General features: G+C 55.7%; 7 protein-coding genes across 7 annotated transcripts; 4 read left to right on the top strand and 3 right to left on the bottom strand.

Annotated features, from left to right (window-relative positions):
- The first annotated feature begins 48 nt into the window (after positions 1 to 48).
- Positions 49 to 3,019, top strand: WHR41_03511 (uncharacterized protein). The gene is made up of 2 exons (XM_069372117.1): positions 49 to 686; positions 746 to 3,019. The coding sequence occupies exons 1-2, from the start codon at positions 661 to 663 to the stop codon at positions 2,841 to 2,843; spliced, it is 2,124 nt and encodes a 707-aa protein (XP_069230939.1). The 5' UTR covers positions 49 to 660; the 3' UTR covers positions 2,844 to 3,019.
- Positions 3,020 to 3,282: 263 nt separating this feature from the next.
- Positions 3,283 to 4,557, top strand: WHR41_03510 (uncharacterized protein; the record flags this gene model as incomplete). The annotated part of the gene is made up of 1 exon (XM_069372116.1): positions 3,283 to 4,557. One exon carries the CDS (start codon positions 3,283 to 3,285, stop codon positions 4,555 to 4,557), a length of 1,275 nt encoding a protein of 424 aa, XP_069230940.1.
- Positions 4,558 to 5,023: 466 nt separating this feature from the next.
- WHR41_03509 (uncharacterized protein) lies at positions 5,024 to 5,515 on the top strand (the record flags this gene model as incomplete). Its single annotated transcript, XM_069372115.1, has 1 exon — positions 5,024 to 5,515. The coding sequence occupies one exon, from the start codon at positions 5,024 to 5,026 to the stop codon at positions 5,513 to 5,515; it is 492 nt and encodes a 163-aa protein (XP_069230802.1).
- A 72-nt stretch (positions 5,516 to 5,587) lies between these two features.
- Positions 5,588 to 7,649, bottom strand: WHR41_03508 (uncharacterized protein). Its single transcript, XM_069372114.1, has 2 exons — positions 6,446 to 7,649; positions 5,588 to 6,390 (listed from the first exon to the last, which is right to left on the bottom strand). Exons 1-2 carry the CDS (start codon positions 7,497 to 7,499, stop codon positions 5,714 to 5,716), a joined length of 1,731 nt encoding a protein of 576 aa, XP_069230801.1. The 5' UTR covers positions 7,500 to 7,649; the 3' UTR covers positions 5,588 to 5,713.
- Positions 7,650 to 7,920: 271 nt separating this feature from the next.
- Positions 7,921 to 8,492, bottom strand: WHR41_03507 (uncharacterized protein; the record flags this gene model as incomplete). Its single annotated transcript, XM_069372113.1, has 4 exons — positions 7,921 to 8,113; positions 8,168 to 8,235; positions 8,287 to 8,418; positions 8,472 to 8,492. The coding sequence occupies 4 exons, from the start codon at positions 8,490 to 8,492 to the stop codon at positions 7,921 to 7,923; spliced, it is 414 nt and encodes a 137-aa protein (XP_069230808.1).
- A 534-nt stretch (positions 8,493 to 9,026) lies between these two features.
- WHR41_03506 (uncharacterized protein) lies at positions 9,027 to 10,922 on the top strand (the record flags this gene model as incomplete). Its single annotated transcript, XM_069372112.1, has 5 exons — positions 9,027 to 9,174; positions 9,229 to 9,435; positions 9,488 to 9,924; positions 9,978 to 10,725; positions 10,778 to 10,922. The coding sequence occupies exons 1-5, from the start codon at positions 9,050 to 9,052 to the stop codon at positions 10,920 to 10,922; spliced, it is 1,662 nt and encodes a 553-aa protein (XP_069230807.1). The 5' UTR covers positions 9,027 to 9,049.
- Positions 10,923 to 10,992: 70 nt separating this feature from the next.
- Positions 10,993 to 15,338, bottom strand: WHR41_03505 (uncharacterized protein). Its single transcript, XM_069372111.1, has 3 exons — positions 15,312 to 15,338; positions 12,369 to 14,994; positions 10,993 to 12,313 (listed from the first exon to the last, which is right to left on the bottom strand). Exons 1-3 carry the CDS (start codon positions 15,326 to 15,328, stop codon positions 11,174 to 11,176), a joined length of 3,783 nt encoding a protein of 1,260 aa, XP_069230810.1. The 5' UTR covers positions 15,329 to 15,338; the 3' UTR covers positions 10,993 to 11,173.
- Positions 15,339 to 16,589: the final 1,251 nt, after the last annotated feature.

Below are 16,589 nucleotides of genomic sequence, written 5' to 3'. Positions count from 1 at the left end.
TGCATGCGAGCCGGGAAGCATATGCGTCGTGCCTTGCACCCGCTCTCCCTTTGTGCCTTCAAACTAGCGTGCCAAACGCTGCCAATGATGTCGCCTCAACCGTCCGCAGCGGCCGCCTCGTGTCTTCTATCTCGCTGCTAGCTCCTCTCCCTGCTGCTGCTGCCGTACCTGCGTTTGTCTTGCCTTAACGTCCCTGCGACTTGCCAGGAGAAGAGCTCTCCGTCCCACTCGCTCTCTGCTCCGTCTGCACACCACGCAGATTTCTGTGCACCACTCGGCCACCAGCCTGGCTAATTTTCGTTTCCAAGTGGGCTGTTTGGTCATCAGATCCGCAAAAGACCGCCCGGAGCCCCTCCGAGCCAGGCAGCTTCTCGGTCCGCACCAGCAGCCTTGACTACTGCCAGCCCGGCACGATCTTCGTGTTATAGGCCAGCTGAGACATTTTCTCCCATTCGGGTGAGGATTGTTGGCCGTTACAGCAACAGATTGCGAAACCCGTTGGTCAGCCCCTCGACATCTGGTGCACGCAGCACGCAGATCGCTCGATCACTCTACTTCGCAGAGCTTGGGCACTGGGTCTACCTTTTGATAAGATGCTGTTGGGAGAACACTAGCATTTCATCTTGGAGAAATTACTTGCGTTGCTTGTAGGCCACGAACATGGAGTTCGATCAATCGTTTTCTGGGTAAGACGAAACCGCCGGGAGCATAACGATTCTTCAGCGTGCTGACATGGCTTCTACAGCATGGCCGACTGGGCCTTTCCCAGCCCGACAGCAACGCCGACCACGGGCTCTTTTGGTAGCAATACCATCCAGACTCCAAAGACCGCCACATTTCCCTCGCACTTCCAAGATGCCTTCGCGACGCCTCAGATGCCCGCTTATGGCACTCCTCAGCAGCCCCAGTACTCCTCATCGACCCCGATGCAACGTCCCCAGTCCTCCTCTGAGACCCTTCGATCGAACTACTATGCCGCAGTTCAGGCGCAAGGTGGTGCTCAAAATATGAATCCATCGACTCAACATGCGCATGATATGACAGCGAACGGTGTGTGGGATGCTGGTATGACGCAGCTCTCACCACAAAACATGATGTCGGCGCAATGCGACCCGACTCAGATGCAAACACCACCGCCTACAAGGGGTACTTCGGTCAAGAAGCCTCAGCTCATCCAGAACGTTGCGTTTGGCACACCATCTACTATTGCATCACGACGATTCATGACTCCGCAGCAGCATGTTTTGCAGTCGAACGCGCCGATGCCCCAGCAACAAACCCCAGTCCAGTTCCCAATGCTCCAGATCTCCCCGGACATGCAACAGTTCAGTAACATGGGTCCGATGACGGCGCCGGTCCACTCGCAGACAAACCACTTCTGGGAGGCTCAACCGAGTCCTCTTGGGCAACCTATCATGCTTGACGACCCGTTCGGAATGAACGCTGCTCATCAGCAGATTCCGTGGACGCCGGAGCAGCCAATGCCACAGCAGCAAGCTGGCGCATCAGTTGCGGGATTTGAAACGCCGGCTATGAACAGTTTCGCGATCCAGCAGCCACAATCGCGACCTGTTTCTGCTGCACCTTCAACGAGACCTCAGGCACCCCCCAGGAGACCATCTTATCCCCAAACCTCTGCGAGTGTAGATCCATCGTTGCTCTACAGCTCGCCAGCGCAACCCATGTTGCGCTCTACCAGCAAGACAGTGAAGCCGCCGCCTACTATGGAGCAGGTAGATAGCAAGCGCAGGGACAGCGCCGCGCCGGCCGTATCGTCCTCAAACTCATCGACCAACAACAGCCGACCAGTCCACGCTCTCAGGAGGTGTAACACGACTGGCACTGTTACCAGACTTTACAGTTCGACCTCGAGCAACGCGTCAACGGATTCGCTTCCTACGGCTGGTGGAGTGGGGCAGACGGCACGCTCGGGCTCACCTCTAAAGCGTGTCGGAAAACCCCAGTTGGACTCGATCGCTGAAGCGATGAAGCCTCGCGTGCAGCGACCTTCGGTCGTGTTGACTATCGATGAGAATGGTCGTGCGCGCGCCGTGCCGCAGAACGCAACCTCCACAAGCCCGACAAAGTCTGTCCGAGAGCGATATCCGGGATTGTTCGATAGCGACTCGAGTGACGAGGAATCAACTAGCAGTCAAGAGCCAGCGAGCCGTCACGCTTCGTTCAGCTTCGCCAAAGGAGAAGAGCGTCGGCCGAAAGTAGCCCGACTGGACACGCCTGTTGAGAACCTGGAAGGTCTTTCCCTGCCACGCTCGTCTTCCACCGCCTCTCTGCGAGTGAATCCCTCCAGGGCCGCTATTGCCGCCGCTGCCCAGCTCAAGCGTCAGGGAAGCATCAGGAAACCATCTACGGTACGCTCAAGGAAACCTCTGCACAAATCTACCTCGTATAATTCGATGATCGACACATGTCCCATGGATTTCGGCGAGCAATCTACTCACAGCATTGCGTCTACCACAAGTCACTCTCCGGAAGAATCTCAATCCTTCAACTTCAACCCTGCGCCTACTAGCACCACAAACTTTGACACCTCTTCTTTCGATTGGAGTATGTACACCATGGACCAGCAGCAGCCGGCCTATCCAAACCAACCGCAATACCAACAGCCTCAAGTCCAGCAACAGCACGGTGTACGGATCCGATGCCCATGCGGCGATCCTAACTACCACGGCGAGGCTCTTGTCCAGTGCAAGTCTTGCACCCAATATCAACACCCGTCTTGCGTCAGCATCAATCCTGCTTTCGGGACACCGCCATCATACTCGTGTTTCCTTTGCCAGAGGCCAGCTTCGAGGGCTCCGATGCGGCGAACAACGCATGGTTGAACAAAGCCTCCGAGTTCTTTGTTTGATCGGCCTTTGGATTTCTCGATCATTTTCTTGCTGCGTTATAGCGATTCGTTCGTCTTGGACATTTAAGCGATTTGACATGGCCTCACTACTGCTTCGCCTGAACCTCCGATACCAGATAATGTATCCAACCCAAATAATCTTCTCCAAAATTTCCGATCCTGTGGGCTCCTACTCACTTTGAGGCGGGCGACGCCATATGCTGTCATTATCTTTCACATTCTCTTGTTCTTTTGTGAAGCGCACAAAGGTCTTGTGCGCGTTCTTTGTTTCACTGACCTAGGCAAAATAGAAAACCTCCAATGCCCGGCACGCGCGCTGATCGCATGAAAAGACCAACCCACAAGGACGCACGGGTTCACCTCTGTGTAGCAGGTCTCGTAACAAATTCATCCAGACGATCGAATATACCAGGATGCCCGCACGAGTTGCCACGCAGAACGGCCACCACCACAAGAATCATGGCGGCCGTCACCGTCCCAAATTCCCACCTCAGGAATATACCGACCTGACCAACACCGACATCGCCCTTCTGGCACCGATCCTCATTCCACCAAAGCCAACCGAGTCCCACGTAGAGCACGACAAGAAGCTCAAGCTCCTCATCTCTCAACTTCCTTCGCACCTCCAAAGCAAGCACCCTCGCATGTCAACTTTCTGCACCAAGCACTCCGAGATCTCTCCCCTGCCAGTCACAAGTCTCTTCAACACTCTCCGCGAGGAGATCGAGGACGCTGTGCCGGAGACTTGGGGCCCGCTGGTTGCTCGCAAGCAGCTCTGCTCGCAGAAGCGCGAGATGGTCGAGATCGTCCAGCACCTTGCGGCTCTGTGGGAAGGCGCGGCGGCTTTCGAGCGCCGCTTCGGCAAGCAGCCTCGGCAAGTTTTCGTCAAGAGAAAGGCAAGCAAGTGCGCGGCGTGCAATGTCACGATGCTCGCTTCGGACTTCCAGACACAGGTTGCGATGGCAGCGCTGTTCATCGGGAGGGTGACTGAGAGCAAGTGGAAGAGCAGCAAGAGGATCCAGTGGTTCCTCGAGTGGACCGCTGCCAGTGTGCCAAAGAGTAGGAGAGATGAGGCTAGGAGACTGATCTGGGAGATCGGCAAGAAGTTCCGCATCACTCGCATCGGCGCCTATGAGGCGAAGTCGAAGAAGGTTAGGATCAAATCTCGTCTTGATCAGGCGGAAGAGGCTGAGTTTGGTCCTGGTACCGCAAGCTATCCGTTTTCTCTCGACGTCGAAAGCGCCCACGAAGAGAAGACAGGCGCGCCCAAGATGATCGGCTCCAGATCCCAGGAGGAGGTCGAAGCCGAAGAGTCCGAGAAGAGGCGGGAATCCCACCACGGGCTCTTCGACGGTAGGCCTGACTCTGGCGAATTTGTCTCCTACGAAACTCCACTGCCTGCTCAGGAAGAGCCAGACACTCAACCCTTGCTCTCTGCGCAGGAGCCAGAAGATGTTTCGTTACCTTCGTTCGCCCAGCGCTTGAGAGAGCCCTCTCAGTCGTCCGTGTATTCCCGTTCGACGTCGGGCAAAATGCCGGCGTCTCCATCCATCGCGAGAGACATCGAGGACATCATCTCGCTCTATCGTGAAGGATCTGCCTGCGAGGAGCAGAGTCACGTCTCCGGTAGTGGCTACATGAGTGGATCCCATGTCGTCAATCCCTTTGCTGACGAGGTCCAATCTTGATCACGAAATCAGTGCGTTTGAGCAAGCAGCCAGATGACCAGGCTGAGATTGAGTTGAAAACATGGCTCGAGAGAGTCTCGAGAAGCGGAGCATCTTTTGTTTCATTGTCTCTTTGCAGTCACACAGCATCATATTTTTCCAATCGCATTTCTTATGTTCCCAGGGAAAATTCGCACTCAGCTCCATTCGCGCGTCTTGGAAAACTCGTAAGTCGTCCATGTGATGTGTCATGTACCAGTCAGTGAATGCATCAAAGACAAAACACCTCATCAGCTGTATGTCTCTGGCTTCTTCCTTTCAACCATCAAACCTTCCTTTATACCCTAATGTCTAAAATAACGCAGCAATCAATGCCATGCCGTTCCTCCTCTACACATAACCTGAGATATCTTCCATCTCAACACCAGCATGAACCAACTCCAGCAACCGCCATCGCTTTGCAGACAAATCAAACCCACCAAAACCAATGAGCACCGATAACCCAGCCCTCTCTGCGTCCGCAAACTACATCTCCCTCATCCGCAGCGCCGAAGGCGAGCACTACTTCAACGCCAGAGCGCTCCGCGCCCAAGTCATGCACCTCGCGCCCACGCTCAACTACGCCGTGGCCTGCGCAGGCTATGCCGAAGCCAGAAGACTGCTAGTCGCGGCTCTTCCACCTTCTATCATTGACTTGTGCGACAGATTCGACCATATGATCGTCCTGAACGGCGAGAAAGGGATGAGAGGCCGGATCAGGGCGATGAGGAACATCGTGCCGCGGCCAGGTGTGAGTTCGAGGGAGCTGAGGAGGTTGAAGGGGGATGTGGAGGCGTTCGAGAGGGTGCTGAGCGGGTTGCCGGAGGTCAATGATGTGACGCGGACGCAGTTTGAGGAGGATGTGCATGAGAGCGCTGTTGAGTGTGTGAGGCTGAGGTGGGAGTTTGAGAGGACGGGGTCATTGGGAGAGGAGGGTTGATTCATTGGTGGAAGCATGGTTCTGATGAAGCCCCACGAAGACTCTAATTGGAAAGGGAATCGTGAACAGCGGTGGAGATTATGGGTTGAGCTTTGAGAGAGGTACTAAAGGTTCAAATGAAAGACGAGGCCGGCGACAGTATGTATGGTCTTTCTTTTTGGTGTCTGTTACTCGATCAGTGAGAACAACGTGCGAGTACTACACTTTCTCCTGGCCAGCTCTTTCTCGAACAGCATCGTCCGCATCTCGCTCCTCACGCGCTTTCTCCTGCTCCTCTTTCTTCTTCGCCAATTCCCTGCAGAACTTGCTGTTCGCTCGTATTCGATCGCCATACTTCAGAAACATGAAAGGAATGCCCCCCAACGCGATGCTGATGAAACCAAGCAAACTACACGCCCAAGCGATGCCAAGCGTCTCGTACATCGGCCTGGCCGCAAACGGCAGCACGACAGCGAACAGGCTCCGCGAGCAGGATGCAGCGGCCATAGCGCTGGCGGAGAAGATCTCGTACGCGTCGACGAGGTAGTTGAGCAGCGCCATGAAGATGAGCAGGTAGGCGATGCCGAACGGCACAGCGGCCAGCACAGGCACGATCCAGTGAACGCTTTGTCTCGCAGTCCAGCCTAGCCAGAACATGGAGATGGCGAGTAAGGGTGCGCCGAGGCAGGCGAGTGGGACGCGGCGGTATTCTTCTTGGCCGTACCATTTGGGCCGGGGATTCATCTCGCGCGCATGTTCGAGATAGGCGTCCCAGCCGAGGTAGATGCAGCAGGAGATGACGCTGCCGACACCGATGGGGAGGAAAGCGAGGCCTTGCTCGCCTGCGTTGAAGTTGTAGACGCCGGTGAAGATGATGGGATATGCTTGGAGAAACACTGGAGAGCCCATGTTAGTAGGCTTGGAAGTGCAGGAGGAGACGACGAGACTCACTGTAGAAGATAGCATATACCAAGGCTGTGTAGAGACAGCTGCACAGGACTATGCCCTCGAATAAGAACATCCGGATCGGCCTCGTCAAGATGACCACGACAAGTTCGTGCATGTCCCGCTTTTCGAGCTCCGTCGGTGCGAAAACGTTCGCCTTGCCCTCTGTTTTTCGAATCTTCTGTGCCTTGCGTTTCAATACAACCGGGCCATATGTCTCAGGCAAAACCAAAAGGAATGGCCATGTCACACCAGCGATGATGAGCTGCAGCCAGTAAACCCATCTCCATGAAACCGTGGCAATGTACCCAGAAAACACCGGCCCAAGAATAGGTCCCCATGTGGTGCATGTCATGAAAATAGCCATGGCGCGACCCCGAGCTTTTGGAGTGCCATAGATATCCGCGTATATGCCACCGATGACAGATATAGGCGTGCTGGCTCCGGTGCCCGTTAGCAAGCGCATCACGATTAGACCAGCCCAAGAAGGAGTCAGCGCACAGCCTAGAGTGAACGCTGTGTACAAGACGAAGGTTGAGATCATAACCACCTTCCGTCCGTAAGTCTCTGACAGCGGCGAGAAGAAGAGTGGTCCGAGTACATAGCCAACTAGGAATATTGATGTGGGAAGCACAAGTTGAGCTTGGTTGGTAATCCCGAATCTTTCAGAGGTCTGTGAGGTAGCGCCCGTGGCAATGGACGATCCTATGGTGGAGTTCATGACCATGAGCATGCCGGTAATTGTCACGTACAGCTTCTTTGACAGCGACCAACAGTAAGGGTTCAAGGGATCATTGCGGCCAAACGAAATGATTGTTTTGTCGTCTTGCCCGGGACCGGCATGATTCTCATCGCCGTCATGGCTTGTACGCGATGAGGAGTCCCCTGATGTGTCTTTAGAGTGATCGGCTTTCTCCAGGTCTAATTGTCGGTCAATGTCGGCCTTGTTGACATTGTCTCGTCTTGATGTAGACGATATTGTTCTGACCAGATGAAGAGGTATTTGGCCTCTCGAGGAGCTCTTGGACAAGGGTGCTCCATCTTCGGAGGTTTGCATCATCAACCTATTACTGCCCAGAACTTTCCATGTCTTGGGCGCAAAGGCGGGGCAAGCTGCGACCGTGAAGCGCCAGGATCGTAAACGAGAGAGGAACGGCAATTGTTAGAAGACGACATGACGAAAATGGTATGAGACGCTGGAAATAACACTATAATGTTGACGGCGGCAGGACGGCACTCGGCACGCTCCAAGCAAAGGTCCACTCGTCAGCATCGCACTGTGATGCGCACCTGAGGGGCCAAGGTGCATTACCCGCGGTTGTTGTCTCGAAGCGGAAAGTCATGCACCAGGTCGATCATTCAAGCGAGCCGGTAACGGAAGTGGAAAGCTAAAGTTGGTATCTTGCCAGCGCCCTTCAACATGTTGATCATTGGATTCGTGGTGGATTTCAAGGCCGCATGAAAGCTGCTGTTGACAGTATCTACGCTTCAAGGTTAATGCCACGCCCAAAGCGCCCATACAGAGCACCTTTGAGCTCGCCCATCTCCTCGCGCAGTTCGCTGAGTTTCTCTTCGAGCGCTGTGACTTCGTCGTTGATTTTGTCCACAGAGGCAGACAGGCGCTCTTGCACTTCGGGAAGCGGTAATGAGTAGAAAGAGTCACCGATCTTGTACCTGGATGTCTATTAGGTTTTGTTACCGACTGTGAGAGATTCGACATATACTTACGGCACTTTTTCGTCCTCGTCTGCGAGCTCGAGCTCCGATGAGATCTCTTCCAGATCTTCTTTGTCTTTCTGTGCTGTCGTTAGAGAGTCTGTCAATGCCTACAACGATGACAAACCCACCTGCTTAGTTTTCAAATCGTCTTCCAGCAGCTTCTCTTTGCTGTGAAGACGACTGAAGCGGTTGATGCGGTCCTGGTCTTCCTTGCGGACCTCCTTCTCCTCGCCCATGGCCTCCTCCTCCTCCTTGGAAAGCTGTCGCAAAGTCAGAGGACTGCAAGCCTGGGCAGTGAAGCGACTACACTCACCATACGTCTTGACAACGACATCGTGGTTGTGTTTACTAGCGTAGACTGTTTTGTGGTGTTTCGCGTAGCATCAGGTGGTTATCGAAATCGAAATGCGACGAACAGCCACAGCGCGCTTCAGCGTCGCCGCCGCCACAGCGTAGAAAGTCGTGGCTGTCGCTTTTGCGGGGTCGTGACTTGACTTCGCTTCTGTGGTCCTGCGTCCATCTGACCTTATCCACAAGTTCATCTCGGACGACATGTCATCGTCGCGAATGGCAACCATGTATGGAGTACAGAATATACTTCGTGGATGGCGGGAAGATAGATCATGTCTCTTTTGGCGCGCTGCAAGGATGTGTTCCGTCACGATAACTGCCGGCATGCACGATCCTATACCCCGGTAGCAGGAGGGGGAGCTTCCCTTATCATCAGCCTTTGTTGTCCTGGTCGCCACTTTGATAACTGAACGAGCTTTATCACGGTAGGAAGATAAGCATTACCGGCTATCCATGTACAGGGTACCTATCCTGCCATGTGGTTTTGTTTTCATACTTCGCACATCTTAGCATTTTCATCCAACATCCTCTCCCAAAACAATGACAGACTCGATTAAAGCTGAGACAGAGCGTCGTGCATCGCACGATGCTGCCACTAAGGGGTTGGCCAGTGAGGATGATGCTGCTATGCTCGCTCAGCTTGGCTACAAACAAGAGTTACGACGGTGAGACACCTCGACGATTGGCATGCAGGTGTCGCATGGCTAAGCAATGCCCAGAAATTTCACAATGATCGAAGTGTTTGGTATTGCCTTCAGTATTATGGGCCTGCTACCGTCGATAGCCAGCACGCTGGCCTATTCCATCCCAGCCGGCCCCGTCGGCATGGTCTGGGGCTGGTTCCTGGCCAGCATGTTCATCTTCTTCGTCGGCTTGGCCATGGCCGATCTGGGCAGTGCAATGCCTACGTCCGGTGGACTATATTGGTGGGTCGCACTGATCTTGTCCTTGTCGAAGTGTCTATACTCACACCTTCAGGTGGACGCACTACTTCTCGTCACCATCTACACGCAATGCTCTCTCATTCTTGGTCGGTTACAGCAACACTCTTGGACTTGTTGGCGGGCTCTGCTCGATTGACTACGGCTTCTCCCTCATGCTACTTAGCGTGGCAGTCATCGCAACCGACGGAGCCTGGTCGCCTTCCCACGGCGTCGTATATGCTGTCTTTCTAGGTTGCGTCTTATGCCACGGCGTCCTCGCCAGCAGCTTCAGTAAAGTCATGGGCAAACTGCAGACTGCATTCGTGGTCATGAACTTTGTCTTAATCTTTGCTACGATCATTGCCCTACCAATTGGTCGCTCTAACGTTAGGAACGACGGTGCTTGGATCTTTGCAACGACAGCTAACCTGACAACATGGCCTTCGGGGTGGGCGTTCATGTTGGCATGGCTCAGTCCAATTTGGACTATCGGTACGTTCCAATGAAAATAGACCTAGCGACTCACCACCAACTGACCTACCCAGGCGCCTTCGACTCCTGCGTCCACATGAGCGAAGAAGCCGCCAACGCCACCCGCGCCGTCCCATACGGCATCCTCATGTCCATCGGCTCCTGCTGGTTCTTCGGCTTCATCATCACCATAGTCCTCGCATCCTGCATGACCGCCGACCTCGAATCCCTCCTCGCCTCCCCCTTCGGCCAACCAATGGCTCAAATCTACTACGACGCGCTCGGCAAGCGCGGCGCCCTGGGCCTCATGACTCTCCTCTTCATCGTGCAGTTCCTCATGGGCCTCAGCATCACCGTCGCAGCCAGCCGCCAAATGTGGGCCTTCTCGCGCGACGGCGCGCTGCCCTTCAGCCGCTTCGTGCGCGTCGTCAGCGCGCGCGCCGGCCACATCCCGCTGAACGCCATCTGGTTCTGCGTGCTGCTCGCGGTCCTGCTGGGCCTGCTGACGATCATCGGGCCCGCGGCGGCGAACGCGGTGTTCAGCCTCGCGGTCGCGGCGAACAATCTCGCGTGGGGGACGCCGATATTCGCGCGCGCGGTCTGGGGGAGGGCGAAGTTCAGGCCGGGGCCCTTCTACACGGGCCGCTTGAGTCTGCCGATTGCGTGGGTTGCGGTGGTGTTTTTGGTGTTTGGGATCGTGCTGTCGATGTTTCCGAGTGGGGGGCCGGGGCCGAGCCCGGATACGATGAACTATACGGTTGTGATTAATTGTGCTGTTTGGGGCGGGGCGCTGCTGTATTATTTCCTTGATGCACGGAAATGGTACGTACCCCTGTGTCTCGATGATTGATGAGATGCTAACGCGAGCTCGCAGGTTTACCGGGCCAAAGATGACGCTCAACGTCGACGACCTGTCTGAAGAGCAGCAGGAAGCTATCCGGGTGGAAGGTCTCGAAGTCAAGATCGAAGCGCCGAAGTCTGCTGAAGCACAGGATGTCGCGATCGCGAAGGAAGTGTGAGAGGCTGAGCCCAAGCTTTCTTCAAACGCCTCGCACTAAGTGAGGCCAAGTGCGTGGTCAAAGGTGCGCGTCTTAGTATATAACCTGCAAAGATCTTCTAGATTATCTTCTAGATCTACGGGAAGAAGGGTACTACAATACCCATATGTACAGTTCAAATCCATTTTTCGAAGCCCAAGGGAAAAAGGAAAAAGGCCTCCCTCAACTATCCCCCCAAGATATTGTCAAATCCACAAAGCCTCTGCTCTCTCTCAGAACACCTCCTCCAGCCTCTCCTGGTCCCAAGTCCTCCTGCCCTGCGCAACGTCCTCCCTCACATCCCAGTACTGGTGGGTGAAGTCCCAGAATTCCTCGCCAGTAATCGGGTGTTTGGCCTTCTTGAACCACCTGGGCTCGAACTCCTCGCCCTTCGCCTCACGCACCTTCCTCCTGGCCCTCTGCGCCTCCTCGACACGGTTCTTCTCCTCGGCAGCGAAATCGTACTCGCCCTCCTCCATGGCGCGCTGGTCAGGACGTAGACGAGAATCGGTCGGGGCGATGATGGGGCGCAAGCGGTCGGGCAGGTCGTTGAGGGTGACGACGAAAGGCGTGATATTGAAAGGGATGCCGGTGGGGCGCTCGTGGGCCTCCCAGACCAGCGTGGCCTGGTTGGAGGAGCTGCCGGAGACGTCGGCCTCGTAGCCCGGGGTGTGGCGGGCGTAGATCTTGTCGTTCCAGCGGCCGCCGATCGACCAGCTAGTGTAGCCGTCCTTGCCGACGACTTTGCCGGTGACCTGGTAGGCGGAGCTGGCCTTCCAGCCCTTTGCCTTGAAGTCGAGGATGCACGTCTCACCCGTGGTCCAGTTCTTGACTTCCATGGGGCCGTAGTTGTCGACAGTCGGGTTGCCGGTGATGATGCCGACGACGGAGGAGGTGACCTTCTTCCAGGTGTAGAGTTCTTCGCCGCCGGAGGCGGGACGCAGGCGCAGGAACCAAGTACCGAGAGGGTTGAATTCGAAGGATTTGCCGTAGAATTTGGACTTGACGGCCGACTCGCCGTAGTAGTCCCAGTTCTTGCTCTCGGCATACGCGGCGCCAACAGGAGGGTGATGGCTGACTTGTTCGATGAAGAAGCGGTATCCAAGGTCAGGTCGAACGTACTCGTAAGTTTCACCGAGAAGCGGGTTGAAGGGTTTTGCGACACGACCGATGGTCGAAGCGTACTCTGACGCAGCGAAAGCTGCAACGTAGACCATACGTTCCATGCTGTCTGCACGCTCGGCGGCAACATTGAGAAGGTCAGTGTACTCCATGTCTTCCACGACACGGTAGAGGAGAGAGGTCGGCTCGTTGAAGGACACGGGAAGGGTCATCTTAGTCATGTCCTTGCCGATCATGGATTTGAGAATGCCCTGGGTAACGTTAGCAAAGAAATGCGAGACTTCTTTTATCAAGGATTGAACTTACCCAGAGGCCAACCTTGGGCCTGTTGTCCGCATCAAGCTTCAGCCTCTTGCGGACACCATCCTCATAACCCTTGTAGCTCTTCTGGATGTCCTTGGCGAGGTCTTCCTTCTTCAAAGCCACCTCATCACCGGCAGCCTTTGCTTCAACGTCCTGCTCAACACCCTTCTGATCGACGACCGATCCCAAAGTCGGCATGCCGACTTCTTTCGCGGGAGGACTCGAAGGCGGCATAGTATCAACGACCTCGACCTCACCAGCGTCTACCGCGTCAAAGAACTCTTCCTCGTCATCGTCTTCATCATCAGAGACTTCGTTGTTCGTCAAAGCAGCGATAGTGGGTCGCCTGCGAATCGACGTGCTTTCCCTGGGCAACTCCAGCGTAGGCTTGGACGTGTCGACGACGGGCTGCTCCGCCTCCTCGCCCTCCTTGTCCTCCTGGATACTCGGTGTCCTGCTCGTCTCGGGCTTCTGGCCCTCGAGCGCCTCACGCAGAGCGCGCTTGGTCCGTTTCCTCTTGTCCTCGCTCTCGCCGATCCTTGTCTCCAGCTCTTCCTGCTCCCGAGCCACTCTCGCCATGCTGTCTTCCCACAGTCTGCGGACGTTCTGTTCCCGTTCGAGGCGGTAGTGCCAGTACGCTTCGTGATCTTTGCTGATTCGAAGGAGGTCCAGCAGCAGGCCCTTGAGGTTGCCGACTGCGGTCTCGTAGCTGGAAAGCGCTTGCGCGACGTCGGGGTGGCTAATCTGGGTGTCCGGCTGCTTCTTCTGCTGGCGCTTGAGCGCGGCCGAGACCTGTTCGAGAAGATCGAGCTGAAGTTTGGCAGACTGCGCGGTGATAGAGAAGGCGTCGCGGTTGGCTGGGCGAATCTCGTGGCTGCTGGCGTCGTCGCCGTACTCCTCGTCGTCGTCGAGGTCGCCTTCGATAGTTGCGGTGTTGGTTCTGCTCAGGCTCTTCGACAAGGGGTCCTCGACAAAGCTGGGCTCGTATGCGCTCGTGCCATCTTGGATGCTGCTGGGCGCACGCTGTGAGGAAGCGGTAGTGTGAAGACCGACAGCGGTGCCAGGGATCAGGCTGTTTCCAGATTGCTGGGCCACGTTCTCCTCGCGCGTGTGCTGGCGCTCGAGTTGTTCCTTGCGCGCCTCCTTGAGAGCTGCGCTTTCTTGCTCTTGCCTCTTCGACTCCTCGCGCTCCTCGTCCTTGGCCCATTGGATGGCGTTGTTCAAGGCCCAGAACCACCTCTTCTGCTCCACCTCGTGGTTGGCCTTCAGGTTGTACTTGACCGAGCTCTTACCGTGGATCTCGAAAAGCAGCTTGTCCTTGGGATCCATCTTGAGCTTCGCAATGCGCATGTTGATTGCACCTCTGCAGGCGGATCCAGCGTCATCCTGGTGCTTGTAGTAGCTGAGTACGCCGTCTTCCAAGACAAACCATCGCAACTTGTATCCAGAGGTGTAGTTGGTCCATTTGCGCAGGTATCCCTTCATCTCTCTGCTTTCCTTGGAAGTTGGCCCAGAGTCGGAGGGTGCCTGCATGCCGTCTCCCAAAATTGTCTTCTCCTGAATGCTGCGTTGGGCTGCGGCGGCGGCAGGTGATTTCTTGAGGATGGCCTTGGTGCGATCATCCTTGGTGACATCCTGTGGCAGCTTGCCCTTCTTGTCGCGACGGAATGGGTCAGCACCGTTGAGTAGGAGGATCTGCGCGAGTTTGGTGTCCCTTTTCCTCGCAGCCTCGTGAAGAAGCGTGCCGCCGTGCTCTGTAGTAGAAGCTTCGGTCGCCAGTTCCGGTCCGTTCACATCCATGAGGGCTTGCACCTTGCTTTCGCCTAGAAGGGTTTCAAGACCTTCGTAGTTGCTGGTGCTCACTAGCTGCTGGATCTTGCGCACATTAGCATCGATGAACATGCTCCTCGCCAGCTGCAGCTGCTGGTAGATCTCCGGGCTGCGTGCGAGGTCCAATGGCGTCTTGCCCTGGTAATTGGTCAAGGCATCGTTGATGTCCTTCTGGTCATCGAGCAACAGCTTGACGACAGGCGCACGACCGAGCATGGCCGCGACATGTAGGGGTGTGTTTCCATCCCGATCCCTGGCGTTGATGTCTGCGGCTTGCTGCGAGAGGACAAACTCGATGACCGCGAGCTCGGCGCACTGGATCGCAAGGTGTAGTATCGTCGTGCCCTCCAACCTCATGTTGTCGTCCCCCTTGGCTGCTCGGGATATCGCAGCGGTATCTCCATTCCTCAATGCCTCGAACACCTTGAACAGGCGCACACTCTGCTCGATGCTCGCACCCTGCGTCGCACTGGAAGGCGTGACAGGACTTGCCTCGGCATCCTTGTCTCTGCTGCCTGGCAACTCCATGCTTAGTCGGCTGTTGGTATTGGACATGGTCGTCGAGAGGTGTGGCCGGTGGCCGACATTGGAGCTGCGCGAGGCGGAAGGATGCAGGCTCGAAGAGGAGGACTCGCGAACGGGCAGGCTGGTGCTGCTGTCGGCCGGAGTCGTCATTGTGCTGTCGTTCGTCTGCGAAATCGGCGACTGAGGCGTGTCGCCCCGGCTGGAGACTCGGTTGAGCAGCGAGCGTGTAATGCCCGACTTGGAGCGCTTGTGGCTTTCGCCGCCGCTGCTGTTTCTGGGGAGCGGAGAGTTAGTGGTGGTGGAAAGTGCAGGCCTGGGCCTGTGCGGACTGGGCGACCGGCGAGTTGTCATGGGTATGGGCTGGCAGGTGGAGGGAGAGTAGGGCAGCTTGGGGCGAAAGGAGGGGCGAGGCTGGAGGGTGACGATGCCGGTGGTGGAGGGCGTGCAGCGTGCAGGTCTCCGCTGCGACGGTTCGTCGGCCCAAGCTGCCCCTCACTGCGACGGCGATGGTGTGCGAGCGAGTGGCCGCAAGCGAGCGTCTGCTGTGCAACGAGACGGAGACGGCTCGCTGCCAGGATGCGGGAGACTTACGCTGTATCAGAGTCCATGATTATTTATCTCGAATCAACAGTAGAGCTGGTTGCGTCGCGTCGTATCCATGCGGTGGTTCAAGGGCGCGTTATTCGGCAGCAACAGGAGTAACAGGCAAGGAAAGGCCGCCAGGAGGAGGATCACAATGAGGTGTGATAATCGCAAACAACCACCGCACATCACCAGGGCCAGACGTCCACCACCCAGCTGTCTCTCAACGGCGCCCATGCACGCTGACGCACGTTGCGGGATCTCACTCCTCGAAAATCACAATCAACGGCGAGGCGCAGCAACAGACTTCCACTCCCCTCCCAGAAAGGTCCGATCGACGGAGAAGTGACGCGCTAGTTGCATGCAAGCGCCCTTGAAGATGAACCTTAAAATGTCCCTGTTTCGAAATTGCTGACACCACCGCGGCCTGGCTAACCACGCGGATATCCGGCTCGGGGGACATAAGGCAGCATGAGGGCTCCAAATCCGAGTCTCGGCAGCCTTGAACCGAGCCTGCGTGGAAACCGCGTCATGAAAATAGCGGCATCTTGCGGATGCTCAAGACACCAAAAGTGGGTTCGTGGGACGCCGCTGAAAGATGAGGTCGAACCTCGTCTCGCAAAACGCAACTGCGCGAGGTTGCCAGAGGCCATTGACGGACATCAGAGTTCCAAACACTCTGCTCGTGCCAAACACCAGAGACTCGGACGATCTCTGGATTAGTCATCCGTAATGTGCCCGAAGCCGGGCAACACCAAGTGATTCGCATTGCTTGGATGGACCACAGTCCATTTCACATTCGGTGTGAAACGCCCTACAACAAGCAGTGCGACGATGTCAACTGGCCAGTGGTCGAGCCGGACTCAAGTCAAGCAAAACCACATTCAGTACAACGCATTGAAGAGCCGGTCAGTGTCCGCTTCACTTACATGCTCTTACACGTGACGATCTCGTAACATCCTATTTGGGAAATCATGGTCGTCGGTCGATATGGAAAAAAACAAATCCTCTATTTTAAGGGCGCTTTCTACACTTTCAGATGACATCTTGTGTCTACTTCTCTGATATCGTCAATATAGTGAGCGGATATCGTGCGACTTAATATACCAAAAGTGTTTACGATATATCGTTTAGATATTGGTTCGCAAATCATCACAGAACGACGAAGTGCACAGAATGCGGATGACAGAGATTAAAGACCTGTGTGCAAGGGCTACGACGAACACGAGATCACGAACACCACTTTCTACTGCTGTGGTAGTACTATAGACTATGTACGTGAGAAAG

Source organism: Cladosporium halotolerans (assembly GCF_011745625.1).
Source record: "Cladosporium halotolerans strain TM138-S3 chromosome Unknown Sca9, whole genome shotgun sequence".
Taxonomy (NCBI): domain Eukaryota; kingdom Fungi; phylum Ascomycota; class Dothideomycetes; order Cladosporiales; family Cladosporiaceae; genus Cladosporium; species Cladosporium halotolerans.
This window is presented reverse-complemented; position numbering and strand designations above follow the sequence as displayed.